Source organism: Notothenia rossii (assembly GCF_949606895.1).
Source record: "Notothenia rossii genome assembly, chromosome: 4".
NCBI lineage: Eukaryota > Metazoa > Chordata > Actinopteri > Perciformes > Nototheniidae > Notothenia > Notothenia rossii.
This window is the reverse complement of record NC_136902.1, coordinates 32,568,967-32,593,308: the sequence shown is the minus strand read 5'-3', so window position 1 is coordinate 32,593,308 and position 24,342 is coordinate 32,568,967. Positions and strand designations below refer to the sequence as shown.

General features: G+C 41.6%; 1 protein-coding gene across 1 annotated transcript in view; it reads right to left on the bottom strand.

Annotated features, from left to right (window-relative positions):
• LOC307034774 (plexin-A1-like) overlaps window positions 1-24,342 on the bottom strand; it is a gene marked incomplete at its 3' end in the record, with an annotated part of 288,778 nt that overhangs the window by 39,254 nt on the left and 225,182 nt on the right. The window contains exons 12-13 of the mRNA XM_079673657.1: window positions 19,585-19,681; window positions 7,134-7,357 (exon numbers count right to left, since the gene is read on the bottom strand). Coding sequence (XP_079529783.1) covers window positions 7,134-7,357; window positions 19,585-19,681 — 321 coding nt within the window. The remainder of the gene's footprint in view (window positions 1-7,133; window positions 7,358-19,584; window positions 19,682-24,342) is intronic.

Genomic DNA, 24,342 nt, shown 5'->3' with positions numbered 1-24,342 from the left:
TAATGAAAAAAACAACATAAGTAATGCATTTAAACAAACTACTAATAGTAGATTAACTACTTAATTCAAAGGTTTACAGTAATTCTGGATAATAAAATGGGAAAAATAAACGGGGTGCTCTCTTTTCCTCCCCCTCTCCTGAAAGCCCGTCAGTCTCGCGCAGCTCGCTGAACCTGTAATAAGTGACCCGACAGTAAAGAACACACATATTTATAACTAGTTTAGCTAGTTCCAGAGTAGATAAACTACTTAACTTTTTTAGGTCTAACTCTTAGTGTATTTCATTTTGCTCCACTCAACGGTCCGTCACAGCGGCGGAGCTTTGATCCGGAAGAGCTGCGTGTTCTCCGTCAGCAGCAGCTGATCTGATCTCTGATCTCTCTCTCGCGTCCGGTTAGACTTCACTCGCGTTTATGTCCAAATCGATCAGATCTAGCTAGTTCTAGTTAATTATATGACTGCCTGCTTATCAAAGGACCTAAACAATAAGCGTTGCTTGGCAACGGCGTGTGGCCGCAAAGTATTGCGCAACATTATGTTTATATGAGGGGACAACATCCCATGCTCATAAAATGCTCATATATTTTTCTCTCTTCATTCCCCACGCCCCAAAATAAATAAATACATAAATATACCAATTTTAGGAAAAGAAAGGAAGTTTGAGCAGTGTTGGTTTTATATTAACAGTTACACATATTTCAAAACGCGAAGTGTAATAACTGCAGGTTGCCTCCCTGTCAGAATGACACAGATCTCAGTGAAGCTCAAGCCCATGTTTCTCACTACATTGTAAGTACAACTTATTAAAAAGAGTTAAAAAAAAGTAAAAAAAGTGCAATGCAACTAATGTCGTCTTAGTGTTATTGCATGATGTTAAAATGGGTTTGCCATGAATTTAGTGATGGATTGTAAACATTTGAAATGTAGCAATTAAGTATTTCTCATGTTGTTGTTTTAATAAATCAGACACTAATGGTGCAGCACTGTACCTCTTTATATAGGTTTTTTCCCTAACAAATAGTTTCTGTGCTGATCAGGGGGTACTTGGCTGAATTTTTTTTCCGAAGAGGGTACATTATTGAAAAAAGTTGGAGAACCACTGCTCTAGTGTGTTATATGTAGCCCTAACAAAATGAATCTATTATTATTATTATTATTATTATTATTATATATAATAGTTTTTTGTGCATGTAAATGGTCAGTATAGGCTAAAATCCCAAAGTTGCCTCCAGAGGGAGTTTTTCTCCCACACTGTCCCCCCTTCCTGAAATGCCTCCATGGGACTCCTTTCTTTACTTCTGTAACATAAGGACATCACCATGTACACTTGCTCTTTCTGGGCTCTGGTTTCAGACAGAGGGTGAACAGAGGTGCTGCAGCACAGGCAGTACATTGAACATTAATGCATGGAAACATATCACAGTTTTTTGTTACTCAGATGTAGAGTCTTTCTAAAGTCCTTCTCCCAGTGGTGCTATCAAAAGAAACTTTAACAAGCTCATATTTAACACAATTGTATGCCGTGAACATTATCTTTACGATGCTAAACTCCCGCCTATCAGCTTAATCTTAAACGAAATACAAATATCAAGTACCAATTATTTCCGTTACATATTTATTTTAGCAGTAGGACGGACATATAATACCTTTGGCAGCATCACGCTTTAAAGGATACATACAGAAAGACCAACAGGCAACATCAGCCATGTGTAGCCACGAGGAAGAGAGGAATCTAATAATAAGTCTGAAACAATGAACATGTCGGGGAAAATAATACCTTACAAATTAACTGCAAAACAACGTAGTAACTGTATTAAACTGAAATAAGAGACCAGGAGGGAAACAGAGAGAGCGGCCTGGCTCAGGATAATGCTGCCGAATGTTTGGAAGCTGCCTCACGTTGGAACCTCAGGCGTCAGCACAGCCTCGGCACTTTGGATCCACTAACACAATAGCTGGTAAACACTGACCAGAGTGAGTGGCCATTAAGCTCCAGGGTACGATATGGACAACAGATGTCAGGGTGTGGAAATGGGGCTTCGGATGGTTTTTGGAAGAATGAAGCTATGATAGCACAAAACACAATATCAGCAAGCCACCAAGCCCTGGGATATAAACACTGGCAGAGCCACAGACAGAGGAAGAAGAGTGTTGGTGGAAGGGATTACCACCATCTTCTGAGGGGGGAAGCATCGAAAAAGGGAGCAATGAAGACTCTGGGAACGCATACTATCACACCATAAACACAATATTTAACAGGCTGTGGCAAAAATGACAGTGTATTTTATGCATGTGTTGCATATACTTATTTAGAATGGTTTTGAAAAGACCACATATCATTTAACTGTTTTTTCAAGTCATTCCAATCTCTCTTACAATGACTCAACATTGACCTTTGGTTTATATATATTAAGTATTACACATAAAACGGATTCCTGGATTAAAGTCCAATCATATTTGTAAATTACATATTTTAAGACAATACATACAAAGAAACGCAAGACTTTTACTCAGGAAACTGCTGTACTGTATGTGTAACGTGTTACAACACAAATCAAATGTTGGGTATCTGCAATATACGTATAACAGTTAGGTTTCATACTTACCTCTAGGTAAGTTAGGTTGGTTACAAACTTGCCTAGAAAACATACTTAACTATGTTGTGTAAAAAAAGAAATGACTTTTACCTAGAAGACCGCTAGAGGTGTATCTGGAGCATTGTGGCTTGAAGTGTTTAGCCACTGATTGAACTGCTATTTGTGAAGGGTTGGGAAAGAGATTGCGTTGTTGTTGTTGTTGTAGGACTACTTTGAGAAACTTTTGTAAGCAGTTTATAATAAATGCTCAGAAAAGCAATGGCAAATGTTCTACCTTACTTGCCTTCCTAGTGACAATCTGTCACTGCTTACACCCATATTTGTGAAAAGAAACATGTGGTTGTGATAGCAGGGCATTTTGTCTTCAAACTGCTTCCAGATCAAACCATCAAGCATCAAGATGGAACTCTCGACATCCCTTCAAAAAATGTGGGGAAAACTGAGAAGAAAAGTGCTGGGTGCAACCTCGCTAACCAACTGTACGAAGGGCTGCCCACCAAACGCAGGGGCCTTTCATTTTCCACAAGAGACTTATGTAAGCAATAACACTGCCATATTATATTCACAAGCTATGTGTATGAAACATGATCGTTGAAGCCAGACCGCTACACCTCCTAGATATTGGTTGTGTTCTGTGAAATCTCAGAGTAGATTTCCAATGGAACCTCGAAAACTCTTGGAAGTATAAAAGTGTGGCACCACATAACAAGATAAACCAGTGCTCACTGTGTGTGGGCATGCAGGCAGATGCCACAGTGTGGAAATGGGACCTCAAGCAGCTTTGGACGCAGTGACAACACTACCACATTCAAGCAATAACCAGCACTCTGTGGGGAATGTAAAGTACAAACGCCCTGAAGCTGGGAACGGACCTCAGGCGTTTCTGGGAGGATAGTGATCCGATACAACTCAACTGCATTCAGCCACTGACAAGCAAAACTTAGGAGGTAACTGCGAAAGAAAAATGGATTTAAGCTCTTCACAAGGAGCCAAACAGATTAAACCGACACATGCTTGTGGATGCACCAGCGAAACCTAAAGCTAATTGGAGGGGAAAAGTAATATTCAGACCAATTCACACATTTTTCTGCGTGCCGCATTGAAATCCGTTTTAGCTGTTTTGTTTGTTGGTTTTGATTTTTGCTTTAACAAATCCCGAATGATTTTATTGTATGTATCCTTCTCACCTTCAGTATTTTTCATGCCAAATTAAGGCTACATTAGCCAGCACATTTGGCATAAATAGAGCCATTGTGTGGAGGACGGCAGTAGAATGTATGTATACATAGAATGCATTTCAATGCGGAGAAGGCTGAGGAAAAAAACGACTTGTTTAATTTTTGGAGAAGAACTAGACTAATCCGATTAATGTTCTTATTCTTTACATATTTTTCCCTCCTGTGTTAGGCCAATTGTTTTATAAAGCAGGAACCCAATGGAGGTAAAGCACTGTGGGGGCGCTCTGTGGTGGCCTTTATATTGCGGTCCTAACCACATCAAATCATCAACATCAGTGGTTAGTAGTCCTCTAGCCTGCTCACTTATCATGTGCATATGTGCTATAACATGGTTGTACTGCTGTGGGCTGAGTTGTAACCAATAGAATGTGAGCCACAGAAGGCCAGAAGCTTATATGTGGTCAGAAAGTAGTTTGGGGTCTTAACAATCTGGGAGTACGGAAAATTCAATTTAAAAAAGGCCCTTTTTTTTCTTTCTGCTTCAAACCAACAATGTATAAACATGATGTTCAAATATTCAAAACACATGGGGATACTTCATTGGGATATTTATAGTTTTCTCAAAAGTACATTTGATGGGTTTGGAGACTAAATGGTTATCCATTTTTTTTTAAAATATGATTGAAGGCTCGCTGTTGCTTTTCATTTGTGGATACCAGTTATACCTACAAGATGTTAATATTTAATATTAACACTGACTGTATCCAGGAACAGTAAAACATTATAGTAATGTATACCACAGATACAAATATACCTTAATAGCAATTGGTGGTATGTGTCCAAAAGATGATCAGATCTGATGGAGAACTGTTATTATCACATCATATTACATAATCAGCAAGGGGGGTTAAAATAACTGATTTACCTTTTAATTGAATAGTTTTAATTAAGTCAACATATGTAAATAAAGCATTATAATGGCTGCTCTACCTGATAAATGAAAAACCCCTGGAAGGTAATATAAACTAAGCAAGGCAGAAATTACCCATGAATAAAAAGAATAGCGTCTGCTTTTATATCCAGATGTCTTTCAATTGATTACCCCCGGTCCCACTCTACGTGTACTATTGCCTTGATATGAAAACACATTACTCTTTTACTCCCTTCTCCTTCCCATGTCCTTATGTTCTTACAGTACAATAACACAGTCAGAGTCTTGCAAAACACACTGCTTTGTTCCTAAATGTGGATTTTGTTATCCTCTCACACAATAGGGGAGTCTTTTATCCAGAACAACTTATAGTAGCAAAGGTTTTAACATAACAGTTTGTCATTGGCATAACGTACTGTGAGGTCAAGAGTAAGAAACTTAAACACTCATATACCATAAGCCAACACTATTAAGAAATGGCATTGCATTATATTAATGATTTGACTTAAAAAATGCTAGAATCTATTCATGAAAAAGTGTACTTTCTCGTGATATTAAGCTAATATTTGTAAAACATAATTAAGAGTATTTAATGAGACGTGTTGCTCTTGTAATCAATGACAATAGATAAAACCAAGTGGGTACTTTTCTTAAATGACACATATTATATCATTAATCTTCAGAAAAACATTTTTGGACAGTATTATTTAGATATGATAAAGGCGACTTCTTTGAATAATACCCACTGAAAGTCAATACAAAGAAAATGCAGATGAAACATCACCAAATAAAAAAGTAAAGCAAAAATAACATGAATGGATATCTGAATTTTTTTTTAAATCAAGTGACAGTGACAAACACAGATGAAGCTGCCTAAAAGACAGCTTGAAAAAGACTAAGCAAACATGCTTGCCTCTGTCTCTGGAGTACCAGTTTGATGTAACATTGAGTAATAATACCATTTCTGTGTCAAGGGCAGGCACAAGGTCCTGTTTTAATAGTGGCACATTAAAATGGAGCAGCGTGTTCAGGACACGTAGGGATTTCGTGACCACGGGAGCTTCGGGGGGGGGGAGCTGACGCAACGGCCTATCAAGGTCTACCAGCCTTTGGATCTCCACAGGTGACTTCACCAGTTGACGATATTATGGTGGGGCGCTCAAAGGAGCCTTGCTGCTTCTGTTTTTCATATCTAAGGACTGGAACATTAAAGAGAGTTTGATTTTAAGAGTCTCTTGGGGTTTTGGGCAAATGGGAATATTTATTTTTCTTTCCAATAGTGATACTATAGAGAAACACAATCCTAAAGAAGGTTTCAAATATCTATATTGTATAATTGCTTCATATTTGCTTTGTTGTTTTTTTACAATAATAAAAGTCATTACAAATCTAAACAGATATGAAGCCATAGCAAAGAACACAAATTGCAGAGCGGTATAATACATGTTTACCACATAGAATCTAAATTAAATAGTAAGAAAATACACTTGCTTTTGCTTATTCACAAATAGATCTACGATAAAATAGGAGAACATATGAAATATTTGCAGAATTTGGCACGTATTTTTGGTTTCAACATTGATCAATCACAACAGAGCTGCTACATAGAGACAGGACTACGTATAACACTCTTGCTTCTATTGGCTTTCGCTCCATCTCTAAGCAGTTAACCGATAATAAGAGAGTCGACCAGCTAACCAATCAGAGCAGACGGGGCTCTGGTTTCTGACAGAGGGTGAAAATAGGTGCTGCAGCACAGGCAGTATGAGACAAATAAAGAGATTTTTGAACATTAAAGCATAGAAACATGTCACGGTAGAGACACAAAATAAAAATATGAAGATGAAAATTAGCTCAATATGTCCTCTTGGCCAAACAACAATGATTAGGCCTATAGGTTTATTGGCAACTTCACTGGCCATAGGTTTTATTCTGCTGATATAATATTTGACCCTGGACAGGATGTCATAGCCCATTCTGGTTTCCATCAACTGCTGATGTAGCATCACACTGCATGTTCTGAGCACTGGCTCATTAAAAGTGCTACCTGTGTCATGTGATCATATTTACAAAGTTCCACTCTTCTGTGATTTGGAACATGTTGTGTTGTGTCTGAAAGGTAGCCAACAAACTCTCTCCATCTACCTGGCAACCATTCCTCATTAGACAGAAACATAATCCCTAAAAGTGCATCCTCGCAAATACACACACTTTCACAGCCTGTTTAATACACACACACACACACACACACACACACACACACACACACACACACACACACACACACACACACACACACACACACACACACACACACACACACACACACACACACACACACACACACACACACACACACACACACACACACACACACACACACACACACACACACACACACACACACACACACACACACACACACACCTTAGTGATCTTGGGGTGGGTGCAGCGGCTGTTCCCAGAGGCGGCATGCATCCACCCTCCGCCTTCAGCCAGCTGCAGAGGGAGGTGGGAGTTTCCTCCGCCGTTACACTCCTGCCTGAGGGAGCACTTCCTGTCCTGGACGCACCAACCACATTCAAACCTGGGGTCGGCTTTCAGGCACATACCACAGCTGTCCCGCAGCGCTCTGCACTTGTACAGGTGGGCTGCAATGGAGGAAGAAGAAGAGAGACATTAGATATTGGAGTTGTGCAAACATTCCTCATTCACTGAAGGAACAGCAGATATTCCCAGTGCACATTACCTTGCTAAATTGTAATTTTTTTAATCTGTAATTTCTATGTTTGAATTGTATGATCTTTTTCAACCATACACACAACATATATTGCAATGTATGCTGTCCTTGGGGAGGGATCCTCTCCGCTATAATTGCACATAATTGATACATGTTGACCCGTTTTCCAGATTTCCAGTGCAAAAGCTGTATCATGTTTTAACTTGTGTTTCTTTTTTCTTTGCCAGTCTTATCCATTATTATAGAAATGGATTTGTTGCGATTTTATAGGCGCACTATTATGCTCATTTTAAGGCCCTGACACACCAAGCCGATTTGGGCCGTCGATGAGCGTTCTGTCGCCCTACTCAGATTGGTGTGTCCCGCACCGTCTTGTCTTTTCGGCCGTGCCGACACCTTCCGCTGCCGATTCACCTTGTTGAATCTGCAGCGGAGGCTGTCGGCAAAATACATCTCTCTGATTGGCTGTTCAGCTTAGTGAAACACTATTTGCCTGAATAGGAGTCCACAATCTGCCTAGAAGTATTGTAATGTTGTAGTGTAGTTCAAGATGGTCATTTTAAAATGTTTTAAAAATATACTGTTAGTAGTTAAACCAATAATAATGCTAGGGCTGCAACTGTTTATGTAGGCACATTTTTTTTCTTTTCTTAACGCTTTGTGATTCGAAGAATAAACACAAATAGCAGGAGAGGCACACATATTTGCTATATCTTGCCCCACTGAAAAGGCACTGCACCGATACTGTTAAAATATTATATTATTATAGTTCATCCCTGTGCTGCTTGGCTCGAGCTGTAGCATGTAGCTATTTGTTGTTTGTATATTAGTGATGTTCTTTGAGCCGGCTCTTTTAAGTGAACGACGGGAGCCGGCTCGCGCCCGCGAACGAGCCATTTTTGTTGTTGTTCAGTAATACAAGACAGAATGATATGATGATCTCCGCGCTACAGCTGCTCCGTGCATGCATGCAGTGACATGTAATATCCAAGGATTAGAGACGGTTGGATGCTGCTGTTTTGAGCATTGCAATATATTTATTTGCACTATGTTATTTATTTATGATTATCCTTAGGCTCAGCAAAGATTTGATGTCAGCTGTTGCTGTCTTTTTTTCTATAGTTAATACTGAAATAGAGCCCTGCTGTTTTGTCTGGGCCTTTTCTTTAAATATAATTTTAAAATGTTGATACAGTAGCCCCTTTTTTGAAATGTCTATGCTTACGTTTTTATAGGTGGTGTTGCTATCTGCTTTGTGTGGCGTGGTTCTACAAGCAAGTCAGTGCATTCATGGGGCGGTATCAGAGAGATACAAGGGTCTGTAAATGCAATGAAAACAATTGGCCACAGCAAATCATTTATATTAAACATTACTTACATTACTTTTGAAAACTTCAGTACAAAGGATGTATTGAATCATCAGGGTATCATCAATTTGATTGAATTATAAAAGGTATATGTGGTCAACTGAAGAGCCGTTTGGATGCCGAAAGAGCCGGCTCTTCTTGGTGTGCCGAGCCAAATGATCCGGCTCACCAAGAAGAGCCGGAATGCCCATCACTAATCACGCAGTCTGTCTTCCGGTTGTTGCCTCTTTTGAATGACGAATACACACTACCGCCGCCTGCTGGTAAGGAGAGTTATGGCCACTCATGCATGTGCAGCGCGTACGTGCTACTTGGCCGTCGGCTGAAGTCTTTGCGGTGTGTTCCACTGCGACTTTTTGGCCAAGACGCAGGAGACGTGAGGCGACACAACAGTCGGGTCCGTCGGGACATGTTCTTTGTTGTCAGTTTGGTGTGTCAGGGCCTTTAAGGTTCATATTTGTATTATGTGCTTATACTATGAAATATATTTACGTGCTTTAATGATCAAAAAGCTCTTTATTTTTCGAACACTGCCTTTTCACCCTCTGTCTGAAACCAGAGCCCAGTCTGCTCTGATCGGTTAAGTTAAGCTTTAACAAGTCAGCTGTGCCTATATTTTAATTTTTCAAAGAAAATTATTTTCACTTTATTTTCTACACCAAGCTAGAGTACATTGTTTTGCTTGGTGTTGTATATAAACATGTATTAGGGTTGCTCTATTGTGTGTAACCTTCGGTATAGTGCTTGAAAAATATTATTCTGATAAACAGAAAGTTATGTAAATTGTTAATTTGAATTAAAAGTAAGGCTGGCACGACAAAAAGTAATCAAAAATGTGTGTCTTGAAGCTCAGAGGGGACTGCATAAATGAATGTTAAAACACCTACAGTGAAGAAATATTACCACTACCAAGCTGGGACGATGAGGAAATATCTGTTGCCATGGATAAGTAGGAGTAAAAAAAGGAACAAGCAACCTAGAGGGATATTAAAGAAATTAATTCAACAGGTAATGTCTTCTAACGTCAATAGGGAATTGATAATCTGTTGTGTCGAAGAAAAATAAAAGCATTCCCTTAACTCTGCAGAGTGGAAAAAGTCATTAAAAGTAATAAATAAAAAAATAATTAAAAACCTTAAACACCTGAGACGAGAGACAGGCGGGAGATGAAAGGCGGGCGGGGTGAGGGGGGAGATACATTTTAGCTGTGCTTGTTAACAAAACAGCAACACAAATAGTTATGAATGTAAAGATGGTGAGGCCCCGCGAGCCCCAGACAATGAGAGGAACAGAGAGGAAACTATTTGAGGAGAGAAACAAGCAATTTATGTGTTTATGTATTTCATAATACTGCTACCAATTTCAATTCCTTCTTACTATGTATATGTACTTATTGGATTTTATGAACTTGTGCTATAATTATTTATTAGCTTTTATGGTATTTGTCTTTTTATCTGCACTACCCCTTTCAACCGTCCTGTTGTCTTCGGGTCAAATCTGACCGATGTACTACTTTCATCATCATAACTTTTTTGTTTTACATTCGATTGCATTAAGGCTTTATGATATCCTTCACAGTAGACATTTGAACGTATGCATTTGCTGATCACCACTTTCATTGAATTTTGGATCAAACCTGGCACACGCAATACATGTTCAGTGTCTGTTCTTTGTATATTTACTGCAGTTTTTCATGTATACCGGTAGTCTGATACAATATTTACAGTTTGAAAGGGCGTTAAATGAAATGTGGTGATGATTAATGGTTTTTGTGTTAATGTAATAGCAGTTAAAACAGGACCGGTCAAATTTGACCGCGAACACCAAAGTAAGGGGGGAAAACGAAGACAACAGGAGGGTTAAAGAGGCGCTATTATCCTTTTTGGGTTTTCCCATCCCTGTGGTGTGTTCTATAGGTTTTTGTGCATTTCAATGGTATGCAAAGTCTAAAATCCCTGTGTTCCCTCCAGAGGGAGTTTCTGTCATGTCCAAGAAACTTATAGTGAAAGTCTATTCTTTATGTTAGAGTTGTCATGTCCCTTTGTCTTGTGCTTTATGTCTATGCCCTTAATTATTTCTTCCTCTCATTTAAGGCCTCCACGCTCCCCGCCCCTTTCTGTCTCCTGCGTCCTTGATTATTTTCCCCGCCCTGATTGTTTCCAACTGTGTCCCCTTTACCTGTGTATATATTGTGTTAGCTGCCTCCTGTTAATTGTCAGTTTGTTGTCTCTCGAAGACCTACGTATCGGCTTACCTCACGGACCTTTCACGGACCTATGCTATAGATCACGATTCTAGTTTTCCTCGAAAGAGTGTTTTGTTTTCCTTATTTTATTACTGTGCAAAATTCCAGTGAAGTCTTTATTTTGAAACGCTATCCGAGTCTGAGTTTTGAGTCGTGCAATTGAGTTCATGCCTCAGTGTTCACCCCTTGACAGTACGAACTGACCATCAAAATGAACTCAGCCGACTCAGATCAGATTAAGAACGCTATCCGCTCTCAGGGCCAACGTCTTGGGCAACAAGAGGAGCATATGGCCACCATGCAGCAGGGAGTGCAGAATCTAACCAGCAGCCAGAGGGAACTACAAACATCGGTGACGACCCAAGTGAATCTACTGGCAGCAGAGGTTCAGCGTGTGCTCACTCACCTGCAGGCTGTTTCTCCTCCTACGACTCCTCCGGTTCCAGCGGTGACCGGATTCGATCCCAACCGGGTTACTGAGCCGCACAGTGCTTCCATGCGTCTGGCTCCACCCGAAAAGTACTCAGAAGGCTGCCGGCCGTTCATCGTGCAGTGTGAGTTACACTATCACCACCAACCGGCTGCTTTTCCCACGGACAATTCCAAAGTGGCTTTTATGATCTCTCATCTCTCCGGTCGAGCAGCAGCGTGGGCCACGGCAGAATGGTCCCGAGGCTCGCCTATCTGCGGGTCTCTGGAAAACTTCATAGACACTATGAGGAAGACCTTCGATCAAACCACGCCGGGCAGGGAAGCAGCTCGGGCTCTGATCAAGCTGTGACAACATCAGCGGAGTGTGGCTGACTACGCCATCGAGTTCCGGACTAAGGCAGCCGACAGCGGCTGGAACTCCACTGCATTGTTTGACGCTTTCGTCAGCGGTCTCTCGGATTCTTTACAAGACCAGCTGGCGCCTCTCGATCTGCCCGCTGACTTGGACTCTGTCATATCCATGGCTATAAGGATAGACAATCGTTTGACGGAGAGGAGAAGGAATAAATCCAAGGATGCGGTTGATCCGCCTCTCCAGAGGAGACGCTCACCGCTGGATATTACTTCTTCTTGGAGGCTCCGTCACCCCTCACCACCTGCGTTCCAGACAACAGCGCCCCCTGGCTCCGTGGAGGAGCCAATGCAGTTGGGCCGCGCCAAGCTGTCGCTGGCAGAACGTCAGCGTCGATTCAAGGAGGGTCTGTGTTTCTACTGCGGGCAGCGCGGACACCCACAAGCGGCTTGTCCGGTAAAAGAGGAGGCTCACCAATAAAGAGGAGTACGTTGGTGAGCCGGATCTCTTCCTCTGACTTTCCTCCTCGCACCCTGACCCGGATCCAGGTAAAAATCAGAGACAATGTAGTTACTCATGGTGTTCTCATTGACTCAGGGGCGGACGAAGGTCTTATGGATTGGGGTTTAGTTAAAAAATGGGACATAAAAACTAAACCTCTACCCCAGCCTCTTGAAGCGAGTGCTCTCGATGGGCGGCTGTTGTTTAAAGTGACTCACCAAACAGAGCCTTTGGAAGTAAGATGTAATGATAACCACCACGAGACAATGTCTTTTCACTTATTTAACTCAGCCCAACATCCACTCATTTTGGGTTTTCCCTGGTTGAAACTTCATAACCCTCACATAGATTGGCAATCTGGGAGGGTGGAGGGGTGGGGAAAGAATTGCATTGATCACTGTTTTAAGCAGGTAGCAGAGATTGACAGGAGATGTAACACTGGGAGTGTTAGGCAGGATACAGTCCCAAAAATATATCTTCCGGATGTACTTTCAGTTCCTTCCTGCTACCACGACTTTAGTGAAGTCTTTAGTAAGTCCAAAGCTCTGGCTCTTCCTCCTCACCGCTCCTATGACTGTGCTATTGACTTGATTGCCGGGTCTCCCATTCTTAAGGGTCGACTTTATGCAATTTCAGGACCTGAGAAAGAGGCCATGAAGGACTATATTGATGCCTCCCTCAAAACAGGGCTTATTCGTCATTCCTCATCCCCAGCAGGTGCAGGGTTTTTTTTCGTGGGCAAAAAGGATGGATCTCTTAGACCCTGTATCGACTACTCACCTCTCAATGACATTACGGTTAAAAACCGGTACCCCCTCCCTCTCATCTCGTCCGCTTTCGAGCAGCTTCAGGAAGCCAAGGTTTTCACCAAGTTAGACCTGTGTAACGCCTATCATTTGGTCAGGATCAGGGAGGCGATGAATGGAAGACGGGTTTTAACACCCCTTCAGGGCATTATGAATACCTGGTTATGCCGTTTGGCTTGTCAAACGCTCCTGCAGTCTTCCAGGCTATGATCAACGACGTGTTGAGGGAGTTTCTGAACCGTTTCGTTTTTGTTTATCTGGACGACATTCTGATCTACTCCCCTGACCTTCACACCCACAAACAACATGTCCGCCTGGTTCTACAGAAACTGCTCCAAAATAAGTTGTTTGTCAAAGCTGAAAAGTGTGAATTTCATGTAGAAACAATCACTTTTTTGGGCTTCATCATTTCCCCAGGTCAGGTTAGGATGGACCCAGAAAAAGTTAGCGCAGTAGCCTGTTGGCCTACCCCTGACTCTCGCAAGAAAGTGCAGCAGTTTTTAGGCTTTGCTAATTTTTACAGACGTTTTGTGCGGAGCTTCAGCGCTATTGCAGCCCCTATTCATATCCTCACGTCCCCTCAGGTGCCTTTTGTGTGGTCTCCTCAGGCTGAGGAGGCTTTTTCTCGGCTGAAAAAGATGTTCACCACTGCCCCCATACTTACCATGCCGGATCCCACTCGCCAGTTCGTGGTGGAAGTGGATGCCTCCAACGAGGGGGTGGGAGCGGTCCTCTCCCAGCAACAACAGAAGGACAACAAACTTCACCCCTGCGCTTTCCTGTCCAGGAAGCTCTCCCCGGCAGAGAGAAATTATGACGTGGGAAACCGTGAGTTGCTGGCCGTGAAGTTAGCGTTGGAAGAGTGGAGGCATTGGTTGGAGGGAGCCGAGCATCCTTTTGTGGTCTGGACCGATCACAAGAACCTGGAGTACATAAGAAAGGCAAAAAGACTGAACTCCCGCCAGGCTAGGTGGACCTTGTTTTTCAACCGTTTTGACTTTGTTCTTTCCTACAGGCCGGGGTCTCAGAATGTCAAGCCTGACGCTCTGTCCCGTCTGTTTGACCCTGTGCCTGCAGCCAAGGAGCCGGAACCCATCATCCCATTGAACCGGGTGGTAGGAGCGCTGACTTGGCCAGTAGAGAAGGAGGTAAAACGTGCCAATGCTGGAGCTCCTGCACCAAGGGGTTGCCCGCCTAACCGGATTTTTGTTCAGGAGGCCGAGCGACCACAGGTGATCCACTGGGCTCACACTTCGCTGCTCACCTGTCACCCCGGAGTCAAGAGAACTATGTTCATTATTAAACAACGTTTCTGGTGGACATCCATGGAGAAGGAGGTGAAGGAGTATGTGGAGGCGTGCCCTATCTGCGCTCGAAACAAGACCTCTTCCAGGTCGCGAATAGGACTATTACAACCACTCCCTATTCCCAACAGGCCCTGTTCAGAGATCTCCATGGACTTCGTCACTGGCCTGCCCCTCTCTAGAGGTAAAACCACAGTTCTCACGGTAGTGGACAGATTTTCCAAGATGACACATTTCATTGCTCTGCCCAAGATGCCCTCAGCTAAGGAAACGGCGGAGGTCATGATGCAGAATGTGTTTCGGCTTCATGGTTTCCCTAAGGATATTGTCTCCGACCGGGGCCCCCAGTTTGTGTCACGCTTCTGGAAGGAGTTCTGCAGCCTCATTGGTGCCACGGTCAGTCTCTCGTCTGGATACCATCCGGAGTCTAACAGCCAGACAGAGCGCCTAAATCAAGAACTGGAGACCTGCCTGCGCTGCCTGGTGTCCCAGAATCCATCCTCCTGGAGCAAGCACCTCACCTGGGTTGAGTATGCACACAACATCCTCCCTACTTCTGCCACGGGCCTGTCCCCAATTCACTGTGTTTATGGCTACCAGCTGCCACTGTTCCCAGCCACGGAGAGGGAGGTCACGGTCCCGTCTGCCCACGCTCTGGTCAGGCGTTGTCGGCGCGTGTGGGCTGCGGGAATGCGCAACTGGTTAAAAGAGCAGCAGACCGAAAACGCCGACCAGCCCCTGTATACCAACCAGGCCAAAAAGTCTGGCTCTCTACACGAGACCTTCCCCTCCACGTACTCTCCCGAAAACTGGCTCCCCGGTTTGTGGGTCCTTTTCCCATCACCAAGGTCATAAACCCAGTCTCAGTGAGACTACGGCTTCCCAGGGCCATGAAGGTACATCCCACCTTCCATGTAGGGAAATTAAAACCGTTGAAGGAGAGCGCTATGGTTCCCACCGTCAAACCCCCCCCCGCCCCCCCGGATGATCGATGGAGGTCCGGTTTACACGGTCAAGTCACTATTGGCTAGTCGGAAAAGGGGTAGAGGGCGACAGTTACTGGTTGACTGGAAGGGTTATGGTCCTGAGGAGCGGCAATGGATTCCTTCCCGCTTCATCGTAGACAAAAACCTCATTGAGGATTTTGACCGCCTCAACTCAGAGGAGCCTGGGCCGTCAGGAGCCGTCCCTAGAAGGGGGGGTACTGTCATGTCCAAGAAACTTATAGTGAAAGTTTATTCTTTATGTTAGAGTTGTCATGTCCCTTTGTCTTGTGCTTTATGTCTATGCCCTTAATTATTTCTTCCTCTCATTTCAGGCCTCCACGCTCCCCGCCCCTTTCTGTCTCCTGTGTCCTTGATTATTTTCCCCGCCCTGATTGTTTCCAACTGTGTCCCCTTTACCTGTGTATATATTGTGTTAGCTCCCTCCTGTTAATTGTCAGTTCGTTGTCTCTCGAAGACCTACATATCGGCTTACCTCACGGACCTTTCACGGACCTATGCTATAGATCACGATTCTAGTTTTCCTCAAAAGAGTGTTTTGTTTTCCTTATTTTATTACTGTGCAAAATTCCAGTAAAGTCTTTATTTTGAAACGCTATCTGAGTCTGAGTTTTGAGTCGTGCAATTGAGTTCATGCCTCAGTGTTCACCCCTTGACAGTTTCTTTCCCATACACTACTTTGTTTACTTAAGTAACATAGTGACATCATTATGTAACAGTCGTCCTTTTATTGGCTAACACGTTTATCTTATTTTATTGGCTAACACACTGTACGTGATTTACTAAGTGGCAGTTCATCTTTAAGCCAATCAAAATAGAGCAGACTGGGCTCTGGTTTCAGACGGAGGGTGAAAAGCGGTGCTGCAGCACAGGCAGTATGAGAAAAATATAGAGCTTTTTGAACATTATAGCATGTTAACATTTCACAGTAGTGGCAAAATATACAAATATGAACCTGAACATGAGCATAATAGGGCAACGAATGATTTCACCGCTGTGGGATTGATAAAAGATTTCTGATTCCTACACAATTCAAAACAAGGAGAGCAAGACAGCAAAGAGTGAAAAAGTCAAGGTAAATGGATAGTTATTCTAAGCTTTTTTTTCTGATCTGTTAATCTCTATTTTAATTACCTCAGTTGATATAACAAGGCCAAAGGTGTGTTTGCAGTCACACTAGCTAAACATATTTAAATTGAACTGAAGTGGGAAAACAGCAAGAGAAAAAAAGGAGTGGGATCTCCTCCTCCTCTGCAGACAGACGGCGGCCGGACTTCAAAGCGAGCTTCTTCCGTATCCATCTGCCCGCCTCGGCCCTCCGCTCGGGCGTAATCTGATTAGCCACGGCTCGGCTTAAAAGTAGCGCGGCGCTAATTAATCTGAACCAAATGAATGATTTAATTAACATTAACATCTCCACTTTACACTAGGGCAAAGCCGGGCCAGCCTCTGCCTCAGACGGATAATACGGTCTTATACGATAATAAGAGAAAAAGACGGGGACGGAGCTGAGAGGGATTAATAGAGGATGGAGAGGAAAAAGGAGGAGAAGGCCTTTATGCAATTTGTATGAGGTTTTATAATGCAGAGTTTTATAATAGGTATTCTATGAGGCTTTAGCACAATAACTTGAATAGATCTATGGGGGGTTGAAAGCATTGTTGATTCAAACAAATTACTCATCCATAACCTCGCCAGCTGTTTCGGTTTATTCTGTCTTTGTCTTGTTATGAGGAGCACACCACTGGCTTACAGTGCTGCATGCCTTCTATGCATGCCACCAAGAAAGTCGGGGAGAGAGGTCTGCTGTGCTTACCCAAAGTCCCAATAACAGGAACACACACTGAGATCATTGGATTTTACACTCCCAAACTCTCTTTGCTGTCGCACACATCCCTGGGGTGTGTTTCAGGAGTTAGCTGGATAACTCAGCAGGAAAACCTCACTGTGGAGCCTCGACAGATGTACAACATCTCTGATATGAGTTTTATTCAAAGATAGCTAAGATCCTGCTTTTTCATTGTTATTGCTTCACACTACTGATCTTGGAGATGTAAAATAGTCTGCAGTGTACATGTCTTTTATTTTATCTTCAAATGGGACCATTGTCAGTAGGATTCATCCTCTGGTGAACATGCATGTCTGAACAAAATGCCATGGCAACCAATGGTACCAATGCTTTATAAGATTCCGTTGTGATTTATTTAAAGCCATTATTAAACATTGATCAGTGGTAAATCATAACTTTCTCTAATCTGATTGTTGTTTGACATATAATCAATAACTTATTGAAAGTTAAAATATATTGACCTTATGATGGGACCATCTGAAAGTCCATGGGATCATTAAATTCAATAGGATTGACCCTCAGGAAATCAGGAATATTTGAACTAAATGTCCATGGCAACCAATGGTACAAATGGTTTATTGAGATATTTAGTAAATGTTATGTTTTTTTTATTTTAGGTGATAGCTAATATCACGCAGACATTTATAACATGTTGTAAAAAAATTGTTTACAGTGGCAGGTCATACATTTATTTTAGCTAATTGGTAATTGACTTAGAACAAAGAACCTCTGGGGAACATGAATGTCAATGATAAAGAAATATAGACTGACATGATTTCTAAATGAAACAGTTTGGTTGACTGTAAGCCTTCATCATCAGCACCGCATGGTTCAGCGGTAGAAAACAAGTTTAGTAGTTTATACGGTTTACTTGGAAACAGACTGAGACCCTGGGCAATCTATGTCGGGTTGTTTGAAGTTCAAGTTGGAATAACTATTTTTTCATACCAGCGTAGATAAATCAAACGGGGCACATTGAGTTGGAAAGCAACCTTCTATGTTCCCTTTCATTGTAGGGTGGACCATTTTGACTGAAACAACCTAAACTAACCTTGATTTCATTCAGCAAGCAACTGCAAAATTGTAATTTTACCAATAATAGAAGTATTAACAGTAGTAAATAGTAGATACACACTCAGTTTACACATGTGTTTTGGCTAAGATGCTCCATTATGCAATGTTACAACTTACAAAGTTAATGGCAATGATGGTACTAATTGGATTGTGTCATCAGATATACTGTAGGCTGGTATTAGTCAGTCAGATTAGAAAAAGGCAACAAATCCATTTTTTAAGATGACATGATCCATTGATTGCACAAAAATGTGATTATTCATTGGGTTGTGGCAAATTTGGTATTTCTCAGCATGTGCTCATGACGTTTAATTCCCATCTATCATCACATCAAAAATTAAAAAGCACATTATAAACAAAATAATACAGGCAGGAGAATTAGGTTGTGACCGATAGTAACTATAAATCCAAGCAATCTGCAAAAAGAACTGCACGTTTGACATGTATTACAATGATGTCAGATAGAACACAGAAGATGTGATATAAAAGTGTGAACATGTCTGATCTAAAAGGTGAAACTTATGGTGAATAATAGAGAAAGAATACATTGGAAAATGTTAGTTAATCTACTATAGGCAAGCAAAATACTTCAGAGCAAGACTTACATTCACTTGCGTAATGGGACGTCTAAAACTATTAGCCTCCACACACAGCCTCCATATATTATACTTGATAAAGAATTTAGAATTGGTAATTGTTTTCCATTTCATGCACAGATAGCGATTAAAACTAATAAATGCCATCCCTCCATGTCGCTTTCTATTTTTCTTTGTCAATCCCTTTATTCTCATCTAGTCCCCACCATTACACACCACATTTATCAACCTGTCATCCACCCATCTCTCTTCCCCTCCATCCATTTTCCCTTCTGCCTATTGGTTTTGCCATTTGTTTATCTTCCCCTCTTACATCCATCCCTGTTAATTTCTCCGTGGGATGTTTGTTTGTTATCCTCTCCGTCCATCAATCACTCCCTCTGTCTTTCTTTTAATCCCGAGACAAGAATATGGATGGTACTGTACACTTTCACTTTTCTCCCCGATGGCTGTCAAAAATGAAATTGCAGAAAAAGTGGACAAGGCATTTTTGCTTCACAGAAAATCATTACAGATGGATAAACAAGCGGTGTCGATTAAACCTTTTTTTGGACAACCAAAAAAGCTCCAGCTTGGTAAAAAAACGTATATAAAAAAAAAAGTGGTACCTTGAATGTTGGAGGGGTTGTCAATGACGAAGTTCCCATTCCATACCACGGAGAGGTCGACGGGGAGGTCACCGATGTCCCCACCCTCGTAGTCATACTGAGACAGACAGAGAAGACCAGTGTGAGAAATTGCTGATTTATAATGGATTCAATGCAAATTCTAGAATATGAGATATCGCTTCATTTGCATAGTGATTCTCCCCGGCTTGTTCATTGCAGGCGGCAATACAGACCGAGCATGCATAAATCCATATTCACCAAAAAAACCAGACATATTTCATAAATACGCACAGAGAAAAAACAGATGGGTTACAGCTGAATGGGCATGGGAGAATGTAGACAGGAATGGGAAGTGAGGACATGAGGTGGGATGGAGGGGGAGAAGAAGAAGAAGAAGAAGGAGGAGGATGAGGAGCAGAAGTGGTCAGAGAGGTGGGAGCAGAGTGAAATCAGACGGAGGTAGACGTGTGAGAGGACCGTATTCATTTACGCATGAGCTAAGTGCTGGGATGAGGGTGAGGGGGAGATAAGATGCGGGGCAGTGTAAAGTGAAATTGGCATTTCCAATTTGCTCCCTGACACACTGGATTTGATAGACGGGACTCGACCATCCCTTATGGGCAATGGGGCCTGAGACACATACACACAACCACACTCGAACACATACACATGGTACACTCAACACTTGTATACACTTTGCTCTGATTCACTACCATGATTTAAAATACCAAACATATCACAGAAGATAACAAAACACTCATCCAGATCAAGGTTTGGAGGGTTACTTGAAACAATTATTGGTAACATGTTTTTGTAATCAGTAACCTAATCCAAGTACCAAAATATCAAGGTAACCCAATATTGTTTCAAAAAAAAAGATTCACCTTTACCAGCTACAGTATACACAGTATGTTTTACAGTGAAATGCATATTGAGTACTTTTACTTTTCCTAAATATGCTTAAAGTACAAACTGATGCTAATATTTGAAAAAAGTTGCTTAAGTAAACCTTTTAATGCAGGACTTTTCCTCCCTGCAGAGTATTCTCTACACTGTGCTTTTACTATTTTCACTTTTGTAAAGAGTACCTTGTCCACGACGACCAGGGTTCGAGTTATAAACTGTGGGCCGAGGAGGTGGAGTTGCAGCAATCTTTGACTCAAGTTTACTTATCAATACTAAACAAAAATTCAATTATACCTCCTTTGAAAGCCTCGTTTTTAGTCTTACGCATCCGACCTGGAAAACTTTGCAGCCAATCTTATTTGTTACAGTGTACCGTGCACCAGGTCCTTATTCAGAATTATTATCAGAATTCTCTGAGTTTTTATCAACTTTGGTTCTTAAAACAGATAAAGTAATTATCGTAGGTGACTTTAATATTCATGTTGACGATGATAAAAATAGCCTTTCTGTTGCATTTAACTCTATATTAGATTCTGTTGGTTTCTGTCAGAGTGTAAATAAACCAACCCACTGCTATAATCGCACTCTTGACCTTGTTCTGACTTATGGTATTGAAATTGAGCAACTATTAGTCGAACCGCATAATCCTGCTTTATCCGACCATTTCTTAGTAACTTTTGAAGTACTGTTACTAGACTACAAAGCATTAGCCAAAAGCTCCTGCAGCAGAAACCTATCTGTTAGTGCTATAGCCAAATTTAAGGAAGAGATTCCACCAATACTTAACTCGATAGCATGTCTGAATGTAAGGGAGGAAACTTATACAAAATGTACACCACCCCAAATTGATCATGTTGTTGATAGTGCTACAGATGCGCTGCGAATAAAATTAGACTCTGTTGTTCCTTTGAAAAAGAAGAAAATAAAACAACATAGATTAGCTCCATGGCATAATGCCGAAACCCGCAAAATAAAGCAAAAGTCGAGACAACTTGAAAGGATATGGCGTTCCACTAAACTTGAAGAATCTCGTTTAATTTGGCATATTACTCTCAATGAATATAAGAAAGCACTGCGTAAAGCGAGAGCAGCCTACTACTCTTCATTAATAGATGAGAATAAGAATAATGCAAGATTTCTTTTCAGCACTGTAGCCAGGCTGACAGAGAGCCACAGCTCGACTGAGCCTTCTATTCCCATAGCACTCAGTAGTAATGATTTTATGTGCTTTTTTAACGATAAAATTGTTACTCTTAGAAACAAAATCAATGACCTCTTGCCTTTGACCAGTATAGTATTATCAACAGCTCCCGGAAATGTAAGTTCTAATATTACACTAGATAGTAAACTAGAATGCTTTTCAGCCATAAACATTGAACAATTAAATTCAATGATTCTCTCTTCTAAACCATCAACGTGTATCTTAGACCCGATTCCAACTAAGCTGTTGAAATAAGTTTTTCCATTAATTAGCACTTCTTTATTAAATATTATGAATATGTCTTTATTATCAGGCTATGTTCCACAATCATTCAAAGTAGCAGTGATAAAACCGCTTCTTAAAAAGCACAACCTCGATCCAGAGGATTTAGCCAATTATAGACCTATTTCTAATCTTCCGTTCCTCTCAAAAATTCTTGAGAAAGCAGTCGCAAAACAGCTGTGTGATTACTTTAAAAACTATGATTTATTTGAAGATTTTCAGTCTGGCTTTAGAACACAACATAGCACAGACACAGCTCTGGTTAAAGTCACAAATGACATTCTAATAGCCTCAGACAAGGGACTTGTCTCTATTTTTGTCGTGCTCGATCTTAGTGCTGCATTTGATACTATCGACCATGATATCCTATTGCAAAGACTAGAGCACTTAGTTGGCATACAGGGAACTGCTTTATGCTGGTTTAGGTCCTATCTATCTGAATGCTCTCAGTTTGTACGTGTCAACGATGAATCTTCCATGCAAACCAAAGTTAGCCATGGAGTGCCACAGGGCTCAGTGCTTGGACCTATTTTGTTCACACTATATATGCTTCCGTTAGGCAATATTATAAGGAATCATTCTGTAAACTTTCATTGTTATGCGGATGATACTCAACTATATTTATCAATCAAGCCTGATGAAATTAATCATCTAAATAAAATTCAAGACTGCCTCAAGGACTTAAAAACGTGGATGACCTTACATTTTTTGATGTTAAACACGACCAAAACTGAAGTTATTGTACTTGGCCCGAAGAATCTACGAAACAAATTATCTAAAGATATACTAACTATGGATGGCATTAATTTGGCCTCCAGTGAGACTGTAAGGAATATACAGTCTCAATATATTGGTGTTATATTTGATCAGGATTTATCCTTTAACACCCACATCAAATCAATTTCAAGGACTGCCTACTTCCATCTACGTAACATTGCAAAAATCAGGCATATCTTGCCTCAAAACGATGCAGAGAAACTAGTCCATGCATTTGTTACTTCAAGGCTGGATTATTGTAACTCTTTATTATCAGGGTGTACAAAGAAGTCAGTCAAGTCGCTTCAGTTGATTCAAAATGCTGCAGCTCGTGTACTAACCAGAGTTAGGAAAATGGACCACATTACTCCTGTTCTGGCTGCCTTACACTGGCTCCCTATAGAACACAGGATATAATTTAAAATTCTTCTTCTCGCCTACAAAGCCCTTAATGGGCAGGCGCCATCTTACCTTAAATAACTCATTATACCCTACTGTCCTACTAGGGCATTGCGTTCCAAGAATGCAGGGTTGTTGGTTGCTCCTAGAGTCTCTAAGAGTACAATGGGAGCCAGAGCCTTTTCCTATCAAGCTCCACTTTTGTGGAATCAGCTTCCAGTTTGTGTTCGGACGGCAAACACCCTATCCGTTTTTAAGAGTGCGCTTAAGACCTTCCTTTTTGATAAAGCTTATAGTTAGGGCTGATTAGATTCAGCCCCTAGTTTTGCTGATATAGGCTTAGTTTGTCGGGGGACATCTTACTTCTTCCTTCTCTCTGTCTATACCTGTGTACTCTCATGTTCCGATTAACCCAGCTTCCCCAAATTTCTTTCTTTTTGGTGTCTATATACGCCGGGATCCGGAGTCATGGATGATCCTGCGGTCCTGTGTCATGGATCGCGAGTCCTGGATCTTGAGTCGTGGCTGAGGTCCTGGATCATAAGTCCTGGATGGATATCCTCGTGGATTCATCTTCCTATTATACACACATGCATTTCCAAACATTTGGATTACCTATGGTGCAAATGTATTATTTTTTCAATTTACACACGGCATCTATTGCACGTCTGTCCGTCCTGGGAGAGGGATCCCTCCTCTGTTGCTCTCCCTGAGGTTTCTCCCATTTTTCCCTTTAAACTGTGGGTTTTCTCAGGAAGTTTTTCCTTGTACGATGTGAGGGTCTAGGGACAGAGGGTGTCGTGTTGTCATACTGATATTCTGTACAAACTGTGAAGTCCACTGACACAAATGTAACATTTGTGATATTGGGCTATATAAATAAACATTGATTGATTGATTGATAAACTGATCTCTATGGGGGTCTTTAAAACTAACGCACACACACACACACACACACACACACACACACACACACACACACACACACACACACACACACACACACACACACACACACACACACACACACACACACACACACACACACACACACACACACACACACACACACACACACACACACACACACACACACTCGCAGAAGCAGCCCTCTTGCTACAAACTTAAATATGAAAAGGTTCAACTACGCACGCGCACATACACACACACGCACACACACACACACCATCTCGGCTCGCGCGGCAGCACGCTCA